The sequence below is a fragment of the Lactuca virosa genome, chromosome 4 (genome assembly GCF_052849685.1).
Source record: "Lactuca virosa cultivar CGN04683 chromosome 4, Lactuca_virosa_CGN04683_v6, whole genome shotgun sequence".
NCBI classification, from domain to species: Eukaryota; Viridiplantae; Streptophyta; class Magnoliopsida; order Asterales; family Asteraceae; genus Lactuca; species Lactuca virosa.
In genome coordinates, this window is record NC_136429.1 from 40574748 (window position 1) to 40595262 (window position 20515).

At 35.4% G+C, this 20515-nt stretch overlaps 1 protein-coding gene across 1 annotated transcript; it reads right to left on the reverse strand.

Annotated features, from left to right (window-relative positions):
- Positions 1-804: 804 nt before the first annotated feature.
- Positions 805-2259, reverse strand: LOC145104322 (F-box/FBD/LRR-repeat protein At1g13570-like). Its single transcript, XM_079041587.1, has 4 exons — positions 1684-2259; positions 1503-1613; positions 1267-1425; positions 805-1095 (listed from the first exon to the last, which is right to left on the reverse strand). Exons 1-4 carry the CDS (start codon positions 2257-2259, stop codon positions 805-807), a joined length of 1137 nt encoding a protein of 378 aa, XP_078897713.1.
- Positions 2260-20515: the final 18256 nt, after the last annotated feature.

The window sequence follows — 20515 nt, forward strand, 5'->3', positions numbered from 1 at the left end:
TGAAATAACAACTTTGTGTTTACTTGGTCAAAGCAACACATGTATTATATATATATTGAATATCAAACTCGTCAAAATCATGACATGCAACTACCCAAAGCGAACGTGATCAAAGAAAACTTCAAACGAAGTCGCATTTCCGTATTCCCAGTAAGTGTCTTAAAATAAAATTAACAGATATATTACAAGTATAAAAGGGATTATAATCACAGGTCGTGCATAAGTTTTTGATTTTGAGGTATATAAGATGCTAAAAAAATTTGCAAATAAATTTACCTCCGGTGTTCTTTTGATCTTCTCCGGGAACAGACCAAGAGGATTTGCAATAGGAATGAAAGGTTTCTGGTTGGTTTATAAATGGCTAATTTATAGTTTTGGTTCCATCGTTTCTATTTTCTACTGCATTTACACTTAAATTCAGTCTTTTATTTTTTAAGATTGACATTGTATGTGCATCATTACAAAAAACAGTTTGATAAACATATATATGTAAATTATTTAGCACGTATTTTGTGTTTTCCTTTGTGACTATATATTTATATTTTGTATTTTAATCATGATATAGCATCTACATTTTATAGCACTTACTTGTGCTTATTGGTCAAGCATCAAAATAGATGGTTAGGATGAATTTAGGAATATAAGAGTAGAAAGTAGCACTTGTCATGATACTCATAATCAAACCTAAAGAGACATCTAAACAGGTTCAAAATAGACAAAAAAGAGTGCTTTAACAAATCCTTATACTTTAACTAAATATTACAATTAAACTAGCATCACTAAAACTTAACTTGCCTTCGGAGGTTATTTTTTAGGGCGTTCGATAATGAACTTGGCTGCCGGTGATGCACGTGGTATTGGCAGAAATAACAAATCTCGAAGCATCTTAACTTCTTCGTGCACAGAAACAGATATATTGAGCTCTATTCGTGCTCTTTTAAGCAGAGGGGACTTAGCCATGATGAGTTTCACAAACTCCATTTCAGGAGTATATTTATGGAAACTTATTATCTCCAGTTCTTTAAGATGATCCAAATTGATGCCCGAATAGTCTTGAAGATCAAGCATAGTGTATTGTCTATCAGGACGAATCATCTAATCATAAAAAACATGTCGAAATTGTCAACAAAATTAATATCTATTACCCAAATGTGATAACATGTATTTTGTGTTTTCCTTTGTGACTCTATTTATATTTTGTATTTTAATCATGATATAGCATCTACATTTTATATGTAAATTATTTAACATGTAGTTTATATTTACCTTCAGTTTAATCTTCTCCAAATTTGGGGAGCTGTTGATCACACAGAGAATGGAGGAAAGCTCATTTTGGTTATGAAAACACACTTGATCAAGAATAAGTATCCTCAAGTAGACTAGTGAAGCGGGGAGCTTCTGTGACATACCACCTGCAGTGAAGTGCTTTAACCAGATTCCAAGACAAGGATTAAAAGAAATATTCTTGCATAAGATAAAATTACCAAGTTAAGTATAATTACCTTGATATAAACGCTAGAGAAGTTCACACCCTGAATTAAAGGTAAACACTTGAACAACTCAACAAATGTAAACTTGTTTCCTCCTGTAAAGTCTGTTTGATGATTTCCAATCTGCATCAAAATACCCTTGTAAGAAGGTATTTAGTTGACCAAGCTACATAAGTAGCTATATGGACCTTACCAAGGTAATTCCCTCAAGTAATGGACAAGCAGTAAGAAATTGCTGAAGCATCTTGGCAGTGATGTTAACATAATAGAATCCTAGGCTCTTCAACATACTAAATCCATTAAACATTAATGGAATCTCAACTTTACAATATAAAAGCTCTAGGCATTCTAATCCTTGCAATGAAAAGAATGAACACGGTAGCTTGTAATATTCATAAATCCACAATCTGAATTTCTTGATATTCTTGCTCCATGAAAGATGAAGTATTATCTGGTCGATCTCATTACCAATTTCTGCATCAATGATACAAATACAGAGTTCCGATATCGGACCCTTGTGTAGTAACAAAACATGGAAGATGGCATTGACAACCTTATATTTTTCGATTTCTTCTTCCATATTAGATGATAGTTTAACCATGTTGTCATCGAATACAAGTTTTGGCATTCTCGTCCAACAATACCTCCATTTCTTTGACAGAATGCTTGTCCTCAATGCATCTCGAATTGGCATAAGACTCAGAACTTTTTCCATTGTATCTTGAGGGAGAGCACTGATTCTATCCAAACTTTGGTGTTGAGCTTTCATCTCTTGATGAGTACCTCAAGGTTGGATACGCCACAAGGCTGTATAGTAAATTCAATGCCAAATAAATTCAATTGCAATATACTCTTTAACTGTATTATCAATTAGCCATACATATATAGTATGTTTGCTTCAAACATATATATGAGCTGGGCACTTCAAATTTCAATCCAAGATACAATCAATTGGAACGAAAAGACAAATATACAAATGAAAAAACACATGGTCAAAGATGAATAGTATTAAATTCATTATTATACCCACAAGGTCACCACATTTTCGATATCTATATTACAATACATAATTTCCAAAAGTACGCTCTAGAGACTTAGACCACCCCTCAGAAGCATTATATAACTGCTATTATATGGTATCAAGAATGTCTAACACACACTGACAATTAGGAAACTATAAAGAGGATAACGTTTCCCTCTCTTGGTGATTAAAATGTAAATGTTTAATCATATCTATCAATAAAAAAGGATGAAATGACATCCGGTGAAAAAAAGGGATGAAATGACATCCGGTGAACAAAACTTCTAACCAGATGTGATAAAGAAACCATGTAAACGAAAAGAAAAAATCAACTGTCAGTTTGACTTCGCTATATCGATACTTAAAAAACCCCTCAAGTAGTTATATTAAACATGAAAAATGGAAGCATATAAAAACTAGATTCAAACTTCAAATGAACCGAATTTAAGCAAGTTGTACGATCTAAAAAACCATTAAAACAATAAGGCATGAACTAGAAATAATCGAAAGCTATAAAGGAAACCTGAATGGTTTAGCTCCAAGGTTCCGGTGGGTGGGAGTTGAAGAGACCGCCGATGACAAGAAGCAATGGAAGTGAAGAGACGGTTTATGGCGGGGTTTTTTATAAATGTCGAATTTTTATATTTGGTCCCTCCGTTTGACGATACTTTACTACAAAGGTCCCTGTAAGTTTGTCTTTTTATATATATATATATATATATATATATATATATATATATATATATATATATATATATATATATTGTTGTGGAAATGAATAATGAATCTTATTGGTTGTTTGTACAGAGTGCTCTCTAACGCTCTTGCGAATAGGCTTAAGAAAGTTTTGGATAAAATCATTAGCCCCATTCAAACGGCGTATGTGGAAGGTAAAAGTATTTTGGATGGGCCGCTTATTCTCAATGAGATTTACTCTTGGGCGAAAAAAGCAAAAAAATGCGTTAATATTCAAAGTGGACTTTGATAAGGCTTTTGACTCTTTAAGTTGGGAGTTTCTGGACTCGGTTATGGAACAAATGAAGTTGGGATGGAAGTGGAGAAGATGGATAAAGGGATGTCTCACTACAAATAAAATTACATTTAGTGGCACAATCTTTTAATTGCATATTTGCTTTTGTGCCACTATATTAGGTTTTTAGTGGCGCATATATTTTTATATGCCGCTATATAATATTGAAAATTCTAATTTACACAACGCGCTACTTATTTCCTTCTAATTTTTTGCCCGCTTCTTATTCCCTCCAACAATTAAAACTAAAAGTTTTGCTTCGACCCTTTTGAGCTCCTAGGTCAAAGCTCAAACCACATTTGAAAATTTCAGATTCCCTAAAAAAAATCCCTTCTTGTTTCTAAAACCCTCATCTCTCCTACATCTCATATGGTCATTGATTGCAAGTTAAATCTCAACATTTCACCGATTGAAGCTCACTGCAGACTAAATCCATCTCGATATCTTGTCGCCGATTGAAGCTCTACATAGCTTATCATCGATTTCATCCTGTTCTCTATCCAACAGCGAATAGATATGTTACCCGACTCTAATTGACTACTTGGTTTCTTCGTTTTCTGTTTCCTCTTTTTGTGGTTCCCAACTGTATTGTATTCCTACAACAACATATTTTTATTCTTCATTATTTTTGTTTGTAGTGTCTTCTCATTTTCTTCCCCAGATTCAACTAATTCTCAGCTTTTGATTTCGATATAACTTCATCAATTCGTTCTTAAAATGAATCTAACATGTTTAATGTTTCCCGTTTAAGTATTTATCATGGTATTGTGGAAGCTTTTCGCTTATACAAACCTTCACCAAATGGATTTGTCACTTTTTGTTTCATTACAACACTTGGAAGAACGTAATTTGATGCAAATTCTCTTGGTACCTTTTAGTTGCTATTGGTTTTTGTACTCGGTGGATTCATTGTTGCAAAGGGTATGTTTCCTAGTTATTGATTTTCTTACTTGACTTCAATACTTTAGAGGTGAAAATATGTTAATTTCTTAATAGATTGTCTGATGAATTGAAAATATATATCCTTCAAAAGGTTAATAACTATTTATGTAGCAGACTTGAAAGTTATATATGCGAATATCTTGCTTGTCTACAGTTGCACATCAAGTGCTCGACGAAATGGCTGAACCAAACACCACTTTTTTTCTAGAAAGTTAGCTTTTTTGAGTATATATGTAACTTTTTTTTCATTAACAGGAAGATTACTCAAAATTCTAGCAATTGTTGCCTTTAGGAGATGGTGTTGAATAATGAGACTTGAAAGATTCAAAAGTGACCACTTAAATCTCTAAGAAAAAATATGTCAACTTGACTGTACAATAGAAAATATGTCAACTACACTATACAGGGGCAAATATGTCCTATTGATGGGAAATTTGTCTAATTTTATTTGTTGTAATGATAACCACAATAAGTTGCTATAACTAACGCTTTTTTTTTATCTTATTTCTAAGATGACCAATACCTTTTTGTTTCCATTATGTGATACTGAAGATAAGCTAAAAAAGTTGAAGCTATTTCAAAATTCTAAATCTTAAATATATGTTGTTAAAATCATATGTAACATTGATGTGCATTTGGTTTAATTTCTAACCTTTGTGCATTTTTTTATGTGAACTGGTACTTCCATTTTGATGTCCAGGTGGATTGGATGGTGTTTTTATGTTTAAGTTCCTGATTTCTATCTTTTGTATATCCATTACTTCCAATAAATGTTTTTTTGCTTATTATTTGTTATATGTATTTATAGAATACGTATTACATTAGTTGTGACATTGGTTTAACTTAAGTTTTTTATGTGTTTTGACAATTAAATAGTTTTTTTTTGGAAGGGTCGGATAAATGCAAAGCAATGTTTAGAAATTTTGTACAGCCGGTTATTATACACCTTAACTATTATTCACCAATTTTTATATGCTTTGACTATATTCTTGATTCATCATTTTGGTTGCAGGAATTGTCAATTTTTTTCAAAGCATGCTAAGGAAGGGAAGGTTGGCATTTTAGTAATTTTGCAAGTGTTGTTTTTATATCATGTAAAGGAGTCACTCTTCTTTTTATGTCATGTTTATTGGTTTTAATTCTATATGTTTTTATGATATATTATGGTTACATGATAGGCTATTGCTTGGAAGTTGGATAAATAAGAGGAGAAATTATACAAAGTTCGAGGCCAATCAAGTTTTGTGTTTTTCCCTAATAAGTATTAGTTCGATAGTATTATGTTTTAAGTATTTGCAAAATATTTAGACTTATTAGATTTCTTTAAAGACGTTTGTATTTTAAATACATTGGGAATATTGTTGTTAGATAAGGTTCAGTTGACATAATGATATTTTGTTTCCATTTAGTATCTTAATTTTATTATTATTATTTTATATTCCTTGTAGAATTAATGAAAAATTGGACTTAATTTATTATTACAACTTTTTTTTTTAAAGTGTCACTAAAAGTACGAAGATAACATTTATTTTAGCATGTAAATAGTGGCATAAAAATAGTTCCATTAGTGGCATAAAAAAAGTGCCACTAAAACTCAATAAGGCTGCAGCGACACAACCAGGAAGTGCCACTAAAGGTCTTTAGTGGGAGCTCTTTTAGTGACACTTTTGCTTTGTGCCATTGATTTTCCAGGGGGCTTTTAGTGGCATTTTTTCGATTTTTAGTGACACTTTTTCTATGCCACTAAATGTCATTTTATTTGTAGTGTCTTGAGTCTAGCATGACTTCCGTCTTGGTCAACGGAAGTCCCACAAAGGAATTCGCTATCAAGAGAGGAGTTAGACAAGGAGATCCTCTTGCATCATTTTAGAGGTCTTTCTCTCCATTACAACAACGTTTCTATTTCTCACTTCATGTTTGCCGAAGATGTTTACCTTAATTGGTGATAAAAGTGAATGGTCAGAGATTAATTTTCTAAACCTAAACAGGTTGCTTTGTTGCTTTTTTTCTTGCCTCTGGGTTGAAGGTGAATTTAAACAAAAGTAAAGTTTATGGTATTGGTGTTGATGATTTGGAGATCGAAAGACTTGCTAGCATTTTGAAGTGTGAGCCCGGTTCTTTTCCCTTTACTTATCTTGGACTTCCGGTAGGGGCGAATATGAATTGAGAAGTTTCGATGTAAACTATCTCTGTACACTACAAGAAAAAAGGGCTTTTGTGACTAAAATCTCAAAGACTAATTATTCAGTCTTGGATACTATGTATCTGGGCACTACAAGAAAAAAGGGCTTCTGTGACTAAAATCTCAAAGACTAATTATTCAGTCTTGGATACTATGTATCTGGGCACTACAAGAAAAAAGGGCATCTGTGACTAAAATCTCAAAGACTAATTATTCAGTCTTGGATACTATGTATCTGGGACTGAAGAATTAGTCTCAGATTCTATCCGGGACTGATTTTAATGTGTGAAACATTAGTGACTGACCAAACTTATTTGAGACTAAAATTCAATCTCTAATCTGTTTGCGCCGATTTAGGTTTTGTGGGAAACATATTGGGGACTAAATTTCAATGTCGAATACTCTAGCGCTAACTTTGACTTTGGAGGGAAAGTTTTATGAGACTGAATTTCAGTCCTTAATAGACTTGTATAAGTTTTAATTGTGTATGGGACTTATTATGGACTAAATTCCAGTTACTGATACAACTACAACAATTTGTCCTTTGGATGGGAAATGTTCTAAAGACCGAATTTCAGTCCCAAATAGACACACACTATTTTACATTCAAATAAATACTTATAACTCACTGAATTTTGGTATGCAAGACTTATTATTTAGTTATAGATGACATTGTCATGTTTTATCCCTTCAATTTTTTATTTTTCACATTTTACGTACGTGAATTTTGTATATTTGCAGGTTTACTCCCTAGACTTTGTCGGTTACACAATTTGCCCCTCCCCATGCGAAGTAGTAACTTACTAGTATCTCATTATTGTTAATTAATAAATGCTATTAATATGTATAGATATAAACATTAATTTTGTAAAAAGTTAGTTCTATATAAATACGTAACAGTGTTTAATGTGTTTACTTTTTACACATGTATATTTTTTGTTTACATATACAACCTTGTGTTTGTGATTTTAGAAATATAAAAAGGTTTATATATAAATGTAAAATAGTTTTTTTAGATGGCTACCTTGTTATCGTCTAAAAAGTAAAAATACACAATTTAAATCTTATTTTCCCAAATAAAATTTAAAGACTTTGGAGTTCCTTATTTTCCTTTTTCACGTAACCCTAACAATTTTCTACCCTTATTTTCTCTCCCGCTCTCACTTTCCGTTCCTGTTACCCCTAACCCCGATCGATAACCTATTAGGTGCTCTCGACAGGTCGAGCATCTTCACTATACGGCGTCAGGTAGGCCATTTCAGCGTCTTTAGCTAGGTAGCGTATCAAGGTATGTTTCCGCATTTGATTTGTTCCATTTGCTTAAGATACTAATAGATTTGTATGTTTTCTATGTAGTTAAGTTTCCTGATGACCATATCAGAGGTTTGAAATCAATTTTTACGATGCATCGGTTTCTATAAAACATAGGTGTTGAATCGATTTTAATATATCAACGGTTTGGAACCGATTTCTACAAGGCATCAAAGATTTTAGCTTCATGTGGAATCAAAATTTCAACATTAGTAGCTCTGTATATTTTAATTTTGATGACTGATTTCTCTGAATTTTCTTTACCATAAGATTTTTTTGCCATGTTAAAGTTCCTAAATGATGTGAATATGTTCTTTTTGACCACCAACTGCTTGAATAATTCCAATTTGTGTTGATGTAGGTCTAATTTTGGTTTTTAGTCTCTTTACTCCAATGATTTGATGAGCAATATGTGAATAAAGTTGTGTAATTGAGGCTTAAGTCACCTAAATTGATGTCTAGGTTCAAAATGAAGTAATTTGTTTCTTTTGATTTCATGTGTTGTTTTTCGTTCATACTCTCCCTTGGTCTTAACATTCTCGTCTCATCCTATCTCATGATTGTGCTAGCCGTGTGTCTAACTGAGGTGTTTTATCTAGGCTAAATCAGGTCTCTGCATTTGTTGGGTTTATTCAGTGCGAGTATGTTCTATAAATTTGGTCTTGTTTAAGTGACTTTGGTTATGTCATTTAGATAATGATTTAGATGCCTTGATTTGTATATGTACCCTTGTTTTTCAGCTCTGTGTTGATCTCTTTTTTTCAATATAATAATTGTTTAAATAATTCACAAAGCTTCTTTCTTGAATCCAAATAGAGATCCACGTGCCAGTTTTTAGTGTTAGTGTTTGTTAAAAGAAATTAAGTTTGTAATTGTTTTTTAAAGAAATTCTATATAATCATTTAGTATAATATTTAATTTTAATTAGAAGTGATTAATTTGTGGCTTTTCTTTAATTTGATCAGATCCAACTGCAAATGGGCAACATATGGTATGTAACATCCACTTACACCTCTAGTTACTATTGATCATATCCTTTTTTCTGGTTTGATATGTGTAGGGGAGAATGAGTTGATGAGAGTGATACCAATTTTTGGACATCTCCAAGTGGGACAAGATTTATGATAAGAGAAAAGGCATACTCGCAAGATAATGTTAAGGTGAAAGTTTGCCTATAATTAGTCTTGTCATAGTGATTATTAATTTATTATATAATAATGCATCAGTTATTATATATTTCAACAAAAGTGATCGATCACATGTATAATAACTTGTCAGATACATCGAGTTCATTCGTATGGTCAAATGTATAATAACTTCAAGTTCATGTTGGAGATTTTGTTTATCAACTTATATATCAATATAGGCTTTCTTTAATAGTATCAACATTCAACGCATTAAACCATCTGTTGATTTTGACCCGATTATGGCAGGAACTAGTTTAGCTACAAAGTTACTAAGAGAAACCGGCGTAACATCTTTCAAAGTGTGTAACATCTTTCAAAGTGCGGGATCAAGCTGTAAAAGTACTTGGAACATCATACATGTATAGGCATCTTAAATTAGTCATTTTTTTGCATTCTTTTTAAAGTTTAATCTTTTTTATCTACTCGTTAAATCAACAATTGTGATAATTGACAATCAACTAAAAGACTTAGTAGCAGGACTGTGCAAAAGATCATAGTAAGACACATGGCTACCTAAATCGCCTTATTAATGCATCTGGTATTCTCCTCAAAACAACTGAAGACTCATAGATAAATTGGTAAAAAAAAAATTGCAATGCTAATGAAGATGTTTGTATGTTTCTTACTACTAATGTCGATGCACTTTTATTATGATACACTTTTATTGTCAGGGACGTTTCTTATGCGAATGTGAAGTCAAAGGAACAATAGAGGAAAATTAGCAAGACGATTGGTTAGCTTATAAAGGGTTTGTGAGGCAAGCAAAGTAGAATTTTGAGCAAGTTTTACATAACATTTACATAGTTCTTATGTCAAAAACATTATTTATATAATTAAGTTTCAAGTAGTAATGGTTATTAAACACGCACACTACTTTTGAATTGACAAAGTGTGATTTTTGTGTAATGAATTGTATTTCATTGTGTGTGTGTGTATATATATATATATATATATATATATATATATATATATATATATATATATATATATATATATATATATATATATATATATATATATATATATTGTATTATGAGACATTGAATGCAGTTTAGATTGAATATTAGTATATTTAGAACAATATATAGTTTTAAGTAAATGTAAAATGTAACACCTGATTCCTCGTATGCATTTAATTCAAGTAATTCTTATCTTTTTCTCTGGGACTCGACGAGTTGGGGGCCCAACTCGTCGAGTAGACTCATGATCCGCGGGAAGTTTAAGTGATCTACTCGACGAGTCGGGAGACCGATTCGGCGAGTAGACGCTGTTTGAGTGAAACCCTAAATTTGAGTGTTTGCACCCTATTTAAACAACTTATCTCTCCCATCTCAGCCTCCATCGTCCATTATACTTCCAGAAGACATAAGCCTGAAACCCTAGCCTGCTGGATTAGTGTCTAAGTCCATAACTATATTTGGTATGTACTTGACCCGATTGGCATGGTCCATTTGGGTTGCATGGCATCATGCATTTGGATAGACTAAAATAAGAGAAATAACACTTAAGGTTTATTAATATATTATAAGTTCTAATATATTAATAAGATTATTTAATTAGTATTGATCAAGAATTAATTTGGAATTAATTAAGTGATCAAAAGGAGACTAATTAAATATATGGGTTGATTATGTAAATCATCCATACTTGTATAGTGGTCTAATGCTCCATGGATTATAAGTTGGGCTAAAACCCATAGGATGCTCCATGGATGCTCTATGGTGTTTTTGTACCCATGGATCATGGAAATGAAAGGTCATGACAATTAGGGTTTACATGGTGTAACCCTAATTGTGACATACTATATAAGCATCTTATTCTTCCCAAAAATCGGGGACTATGAAGGAATGGTGAGGGCTAGCCGATTTCATGAAGTGTCTCATTTCTCTCAAGTTATTCTAAGTGTATTTGATGTTGTGTGAACCATTTGGGGTGTCACACTTGGGGCACTAGGCTCTTAAGCTTCATGGAATCAAGATACATCAAAAAGGTATGTCTTTTAACTTGCTATATTACATACGAATCAATGTTTTGTATGCTAGTTAGGATAATACCTTGGAATATTCATATTTGCATGTATAATAGAGAAAACATAGATCCAAGGTATTTAGGGTTGCACGTACACTTAGGAGTGTCAGAATGCTCAAAACCCAACAGTGGTATCAGAGCCTAGGCTTGTTTTCTTGTTATACTTGCAAAATTGGCTGAAAAAATCGAAGTTTGTTGCTGTCTGCTCAGCAGACTCGCCGAGTCCATGAAGGGACTCGATGAGTCCAAGGCTAAATTCATCCAACTCGCCGAGTTGGTTCATGCACTCGACAAGTTGGACCCCCGACAACATATCTTCGACTGTTTTGGCTGGAATTGGACTAGGAACATTACCCTAAGCTGTTTTTCAACTTATAAATCTGTTTTTGGTGTGGTAATGTTCATGCTATTCCAATTTCAAAGATAATTGTCAATAGATTCATGTTTTGTATTAGTTTAATGGATAGGCTAATTACATGAAAAAGTTTGATTGAGTTATCTTGTTCTTATGAGTTGCTTAGATTAATAGAAAAGTTATGTGAAATTGTTGTTTTCAATCCAAACTAATCTAAGAGTTGGTTCTAAAATGTGTTTTTGTAACTTGTCCTCAAGTTATATGAAAAGTCACATTTAAGATTCATAAAACTCATAAATATTTCCATAGGTTATGAATAAAGAAAAGTCATATTCTTTTAATAGTTTAAAGTCTTCCATAACTTGTCCTCAAGGTATGGAACTTGAAGAATTTTTTGAATTAAAACTACTTTAAACACATAAGTTATGGAATTGAATAGTTTTGAATAGTTTCAATACTTGCCCTCAAGTTTTGGAATTTGTAAAGTTTTCCCTTATGAATACTTTAATTCCAAGTTAAGCCCTTTGAATTTTAAAAGTTAAAATTCAACCCTTATACTTTATAGTATTATAAGTTAATAATATATATATATATATATATATATATATATATATATATATATATATATATATATATATATATATATATATATAAGAGCAAGTCAGTCTTACCGTTAGTAGGCCTCATTCACGAAGTCGGTCTATAAGGGGGTATAAGGTTACTGCCTATAAAATGGAAGTTTAATGGGTGTCCACTCTCACCCACCGCTTCCTTGATTGGTGGAGGGTCGTTAGCCGAACGGGTAGGACAAGGACTATAATTCTCCCTTCATTAAAAGTATTAATGATAAATACTAAGTAACTAAACTTTTATAAATTCTCAATCTTAGTTACTTAGGAAAATGTGAATTTGGTGCTAACCCATGAAATTACACTTTGCACTTTGCTTAAGACGGTTAGTGGAGTGCGTGTGGTTAACCGGCACACTAGTTTGATTTAACAAGGTAGGCAAAGGGTAACTTAATGTTTATCATAGTATCGGTGGAGCGCATGTGGTTAACCGGCACATCGATTGAAGGGTAAATATATTTGCATTGGTTATTCACACCTTGTTTTGTGATCCTCGGCATCCCAGTCACAAAATTTGAGAGGGCACACTCGAGATTGAAACATGTCATTGAACAGTTCAATGAATCTCAAAAGATCTAGGAGTTTCAAATCCAAGTAAAACCTAATTAAATTATTTCGTTTTCATGGTGGAAATTGATGAATCGTCATTCGCCTACCTTCAAATATTTTATAGCTTGGATTACGACATCCCTCTTCCAAGTTATAAAAGTATTGTGTTGGGTCCTAGCCTTAATATTTAAATATTGGGTGTTATATTAAGGACTTTAAATCAACTATCTTGAAAATCTCCCAAAAGATGTCTGGTTCAGACATCTATGATCTTCCCAAGAACTCTTGGAACAGGCTTTCCTAATGAAGATGATGTCCCGGAAATCATTCTTCACTCCCTCCACCTCCTCCAATTATTCTCCCTAACCCACAAGTTCAAGGTCACTCAAGCCCTATTGGCAAGAAAGGTATATGTGTGTTCACATCTTGGAGATGAAGTCACATATTGACAAGCCGGGAGAGTTGGGTGTCAAAGTCTTAAGAAAGTTGGATGTTCAATCACTTTCTAAGTCACATAGTGAGTTTCTTTGGAACTATTATGAAACGGATTATGACATGACCCTTAATGATCTTATCTATTTGCTTGGTGCTGCTGAATCAGCAATGATTTGGAGCTTTGGTAAAGCAAATTTGATTAGTAGATCAACTTCCCAAACTACCATGGACATTGACAATGGTAACATTGGATATCTACAAAAGTCTTCTCTTCCCAAGGAAAGGGATTGACCATAGTCAACTCGGTTGACCAAATGGTAAAGAGAAAGGCTAGTTCTGCGATAGTCCCATGTACCATTCCCAAAGAGTCCATATGTTTCTCTTGCCAAAGGAAGGGGCATTGATTGCAAAGCTGCCTATTTACCTTAAAGATCATAAGGTTGATCAAGTCAAGAAGTTTGACTCTACTTCAGGTAAAGTCCACTATCTAACTCTGTTAAGTTTCTATTCTGAGATTCTTATTACATGATGTGACTGGGTCACATGTTGATGTTTTAAGAATCAAAGAAAAGTTAAGGAACTTAAAGGAAGTATATGATGATTCTGATCGCGAAGATGGATTTCGATCGCATGGTTCGGTGATCAGAATTTTGAGCTGTTGCTTAGGAGTTATGATAGATTTCTAGGAAATATGTAATAGCATAGTTTCCATTTAAAGCGCATTGTAAGGAAAGTTTTTCCGCATTTGATAAATAAATAAAATTTTGTTTTATTTTATATGTCCTTGCAATGGCACTTATGGAAAATTGATGTTTGTATATTTCTAGCAATAATGGAAATATGAATTTGATTCTTTCATTTGTGGTAGTGTCTAAATTTACCAAATAAGGAAAGATTCTCATTACCCAAGTTTTCAGGTGGACTGAAACTTGGAATCATACAAGTTGTATAGTATGATAAATGAGAATTTTCATCTTTGGAAAATTAAGACTAATTCATTGTTCACATGTATATGTGAGTCAAGTGAAGGACTAAGGGATCGAGTACACATTCTTGTGCACTGGTCAAGTCCACCACAACAGATCGATAAAACTATTCGTCATGATTTACTAAAGTTTAGTAAATATGGTTATACTTACAAGTTTGAGTATAATTATGAAACATTGGAAAAGTTTCGATGTATGGCAGAACGAATGAGAAGAATCGAATTAGGCAGAAAGATAGAAGTTTAAATTTTGAAAAGATGGGAGAGTACTTTATTATCATGTTTTGTGATCATCTTAATGATTAAAGAACCATACTACAATTGGTCTTCTAAGGACATCTTAGTGCATTCTTATGGCTAAGAAGAGGAGTCATGAATTATTGAAATGGTTAAATCGAGAAGGTGAGTCATACTTCGTTCCAAAACAAGTCTTAGAGTCATACTCCAAGATTGTAACTTGAGTGACACATCTTAAAGAAGGTTTATAACACTTGACAAATGTAAGAGTAAAATGTTTTCTACTCTTGTGCATTTGAAATTGGTAAGTTGTGATGTTTTGGATAAAACAAAGACCAACTAAGGCCAATTGTGTGGAGTGTTTGTCTTGATAAAGAATCCGCACTATCACTTGAATATTTGGCAAGAGAGTCTAATATGTCAAGAGGACAGTGGGAGTCTTAAAGATATTGAAAAAGCTTCAGGATCTAATCAAGAGTAAAAACCTGTAGTTTATCACTAGCACACGACGTGAGGTTTATAACCTATCGTGTTGACATATTTCGATTTCTGTGCCCATTCCAGTTAAAGTTGGCTTTGCATATGAGTTCTGAGAGTTTTCAATTGGTTGCATAATAACTTGGAAGCAATGGCAGGCCCTAGTGCTGCCAGGTGGCAAGAAGTTAAGATTGCACAAGTTCAATCCATATGAGTTAGGATTTGTCACTAACCTTGTCTTGTGATTATGGTTTTGACAAATTCACATGGATAGGAACACATACACCATAAAATCTAAGTATCATAAGGTTTCTCTCCGATTCATGAAAATGATGGTGAGGAAATGCTTTCACTAAGTAGATTTTAAGGAGATAACAGTTGTGATATTTGCATTCTCAAACTCATTAGTGGAGCGTGTGTGGTTAACCGGCACACTAACATGGACATGTGAGAAATGGCAAAGGTCTAAACAATTGAGACTATGATTACGGAATCCCTTTTCATAGTTCTGAAATTGTTTAGACACACATGTGTGCTATCTAAGGAAAGGGGTATGATCTTGATTAAGTTTTTTTTATCAAAGCATCTTGTATCAGAAGTCTGAACTTTGGTAAGAAAGTCAATAAAGTATTGATTTCTAGAAGTCCAGCTGATTTCTGAGTACATGTCAAAGCTAGTGGGAGCATAAGTGTTGTGCTAATAATCATCATGTTAGTGGGAGCATGATAATTATTATTATTATTGCAAGATAGCAATGTTAATTATAGAAAACAAAAGTTTCAATTCGTGAAGTTGCAGGGGTTGAAAAGTTGTTTTGCTATAATTAAGGGAGAGGAAATTATACTTCATTTCAATTCTAAAAGAAGCTTAGATTGAGGTTTTTAATCATCTTTAGTCAAGGATATATATGAATTTTGTGTTGGAATGGCTCAACATAAGGAAATTCTATATATGGGTCCATTATTTGCATTCTAAAATTCGATTATGATTACGACATCCCTTTTCATAATCTGAATTATGAGAACTTGGCAAATAGAAATATTGTAGCAAAAGGACTGGTCTAGTATCATGTCTTTATGTGAGACATCATGAATCGTGTCCCATATGCTTCGGATATAGGATCGATTGCATGTGCTATAATATTCATCCTTTCTAAAATTTTCCAAATGATTAAGCAATTGTCGAGGACTATCTAAGGTTTACCAAAGATTGGTTGCTCAGGGACAGTTGGAAGTATAATATTAATTTTGGAAGGACCATATTGACATATTCTGAAAAGAGGCAACTCTTGTTCAGAAGTGATAGTCAAAATGGGAATATGGAAATGTTTCCATAGGTGGAAGTTATCCAATTTGTGTAAGATAAGAAAAACTTAATGCAAGAAGGATGTTTCCATGGAGTTGATCTCCATTGGAATACTCTGTAATGTCTGTTGACAAGTCTTTGTGACTTTGTTGTAACATCCTATTCTGGATCGTCTATTATCAGAGTTCGTGGGCTGCAAACCGGGCAGGAGGAAGCCTCGGGGTTGCGACGAGTTGCTAGAAGCGTAGGGCATCTCATCACCTTTCCGTAGGTATGAGGACCTTTGGAATCAGAGTTGTATCAAAGAAGCTATGGAAGTTTGGAGATTTGGCAAGATAAGCCCCTAAGTTGAGAAATGTGGCAGCGGAGTACACTAGGCGTACGTATGTGTACGCATAGTGTACGAATGCGCGTAATCCTTAAGCAAGAGCCACCTAGTACGCTGGGCGTACCAGAGGGTACGTTGGGCGTACTAGGCATAATGTGGAAACCCTAATATTTTAAGTGACCCTATATAAAGAATGAGATGGCCTCATTCCTGACCACCTTTCTCAGAGAGCAAACCCTCCGAAACCCTAAACCTTCGTCCATAAGAGCTTGTGAGTGCATGAGATCCCTTGGGGTGACCTTGTGAGTCTTTGGAAGTGAAGAAGGAGCATTGAAGGGAAAGGAGTTGGAGTCCAGGCTTTGGATCTGAGCTTTTATGGGGATGGAGCATCATTTGAAGGTATAAAGCTCAAATATTTCATATTCCTTTTTGAGTTGTGCTTAGTATGGTTCATTTTAGGGTTTTTGGTCCCAAAGCTTGAAGCTTTATGAGTTGTTAAACTCCAGAGCCCATTATCTGTCCTTTTGAGTGTTTTTGATGGAGTATTTTCATAAAAATGAGATCTTGGATGTTAGAATCAAGTCATGCATGAGATAAGAGCTTAATGATAAAAGAGAATGAGTGTTTTGTGTGTTTGTGACCACATCAGCCATGCAAAGGCTTAAAGTCCCTGACTTTATGGAGTAAGAGCTATTAGGAAGTCCAGATCTGAGAAATGAGCTAAGGTATTAACGCGTTAAGACCAAGAAAATGGACTAAGCAAAACTGAGCGTACGCCCAGCGTAACTCCAGTACGCACCGCGTACTGGGTTGAGGTCCCCGATCAGATTCGTGCATGCTTGAGTACGCTGAGCATACCAAAGGAGGTACACCCCGCGTAACCTCTCTGTGGGCCTTTGGGCTAGACTTTATTAATGGGCCTTAAGGGTTGGGCCTGAATCTTTGGGCTTGTGTATTAGAGACTATGAGCAGAGAAATATTATAAGTATGCCTTGGGCCCTTGTGTTGGGTTTGTCATTGAGATTGAGAATTGGGCCTTGGGAGAGCCCGTTTATTATTAGGCCTTGGTGGGCCCAATGGGTTTTAGGTCATTCATGGGCTGGTTATAGATTAATCTCTAGACCAAATGAGTGAGTGTTTGGACTTAATTTCTAATTGAGATAATTGTGGGTTTGGCATAGAGTTAGTGGCCGGTGCGTAACAACAGCGTTTATAGGGGCTGTTCATCATCCGAGGTGAGTCTTCTCACTATACTTTACCTTGAGTGGTAGCTATGTGTGACCGGAAGGTCTTATGTTCTTACATTGAGTGTTATGTTATCCTGCGTTATGTTGTATGCTATGCATTATGTATTTGTGATTTATGCTATGCGGAGCTTTACAGACCGGACCAGAGGGTCCAACGAGCCGTGGGACCAGAGGGTCCCACTGAGACACACAGACCGGAGGGTCTTACAGTGTTATAGCCTCGAGTGGCTAATGGGATGTGGTATTTTGGGGAACTCACTAAGCTTCGTGATTATCGTGTTATGTGTTATGTGTTTCAGGTTCTTATTGGATCGCGGGAGGGTGCCGGCTTGATTGTATACACCTCAGAGATTGAGATATGTTTTAGAGGATCCTGGAGTTTGATACGTACTGTTTTTTATTATGAGAATTGATGTTTTGACTTGGTGACATTTTGGGATTTTATTATTGTGATAAATGTGTTTTTAAATTGAAAAATTTGGTTTGAAAATTTACGTCGTTACAAGTTGGTATCAGAGCCTTGGTTTGAGGGATTCAGATACACCTTCTGGTATATCTGGACTCAAACTGAGTAATTGAGGAAATTTTTTAAAAGAAATGATTTTTCTAAAACGAGCAAGAGTTTCTAAGAGAAAAACGAGAAGGAGCAGTGTGTACAATCGGGCAGAGCCCGAACGGTGATTTCCAAAAATACCCTTACGTACTTGTGTTAGGAGTTATTATTGAGATTTTAGTGATGCATGTTAGGAGATAGGCTAGGCACTTCATATCTTCGGGCTAGAGTTGCCTGATTTGTGATGCCTTAGTCTAGGAATTTTGATATCTGTGATGTGCTTTAAGTATACGTGGAGTAAGAGTATCCAACAGGAATCTTTTAAAGAGAGAGAAAGCTTTGAGTAGAGGAGTAATCTAGGAGAGATACCTAGATGAGCATCGGAAGAGCCTACTGTGAGAGTAGTTAGATGCCCGCGAGGGGTAGAGTTGCTTGAGTTCGGTGACACATTTTGAGTGCGAGTAGAGCAAGTGGAGTGGTAACCTAGAGTGGTTTTACGTGTTGGTAGAGATTATTTGATGCCCGAATGCTGCTTGCTTCGTGCTTTGTGGGAATCTTGATGATGGGAGTCAGCTACTAAGTGAATATGACGATATCCAGGAGGTAGATGGCTGGCATCATAAGGAGTTCTTCAGCAGCTAATGGCAGAGGAGTGTGAGAACCTAGGAAGAGTCTAGGGAGACCCCTTAGTCAGATAAGTACGCTGATAGAGGAGAGTATTCGCTGGAGAGCGACCAGGTATAACGGGGTTGGTGATCGGATAGGTTGAGAAGCTACTTAGGAAAGTTGGGATGATCCATGTGGAAAGTATAGGTAGATGTGGCAGGTAGTATGGGCCCGTACTACTGAAAGCAGAGGACCCATACTCGAAACAGGGAGAATTCCAGAGGTTCTGAGTAGCAGATTGAAAAGAGAGATAACATGGTTCGAGTACCATGATTTGCGGCAGAGTGAAATGAGATAACATGGTGTGGATACCATGATCCGTAGCAGACCGAGAGGTGATCACATGGTTCGAGTACCATGATTCGTGGCGGTTAGTACTTCTGGTTTTACCAGTTGTCCCATGGTGGTTGACTAGTCTGAGATCAAGAGATAGAGTGTGGGGCCAGAGGGCCATGTCGAGCAAGTTTTAATGGAGTATACCTGAAAAAGGGAAATCGAGTTCGTTCCCGAGGAGTTTATTTGGTGAGATGTTAGTGGGAGTGGCAAGGCTCAGGGATGAGTAGAGATGATGCTTATTGGAGGATCGATGTTAGAGTCGAGCCATCGGTTAATGGATGAGACGTCACTTTCTGTGGCAAGAGCTGCGTTGTTCTCGTTTCCTGGGAGAAACGAAAGAGAAGTCGAGCTTCCGGTTTCAGAGTTTGGAGGTAAACCCCGTGGGGTAGCATTGGCGGTGACCTTTCCATCCGAGAAGTGAGCGATTTGTCTGCTGTGAGGTATTTTTCCTACCATGGAGTCATTAGTGGAAACTGAGATGGAAGAAACCTGGGAAGGTGCCTTTTGAGTGTGGCCTGCTTTTAGCAGTAGTTTTGGATGGTTAGGAGGAACATTTCGGGGCGGTGGCCCTCTTTGTTATGATGTGTATCGGTTGTGAGAGCGAGGTCTTGTGCCTTGATAATGATTCCCGTATTAGGAGGCTGGTCGAGGAATCAAAGACGAAGTGTGTGATAGTGCATTATGTTCCGGACCGAGAGTCAGGACTATTTCGGATCAGTTGGGGTATCCGGCGGTGTATGGGTACGAGGCTTCGAGATGACTAGAGGCAGTCACGTTGGGAGAATTCTGAGATTCTTGTCTGAGTATGGGATATTTGGGGTTGTTGGGTTACATCGGGAAGATCATTGAAGAGAGTATGTGGTACGTTCCCAAGAGTTAAGTGTGATATGCCCGGTAAGACAGTCTGTGGGGGAGACTGTGGGTATGCCAATTGGTGATGGTTCGAACCCTGAGTGGGGGAGGACTGAGTATTTTATAACGAAGATCCGAGATTTGTTCAGGTGCTGTTAGAAAACTGGTTATGGAGATCTGCGGTGAAGACGCTCGAGACCTGGGTTATTGATGGATGAGGAAAGGTGCAAGACGGGATGATGTGCGAGTCTATGCGAAAGGAAGGATAAGTGAACCCATGGGAGGTGGTCGTCGGTCAGGGAATTCATTGTGGCTAGGGATCTTTCGGGTTTGCAAAAGTTGAGTTCAAGGCAGATGGGTCGCTGAGTTC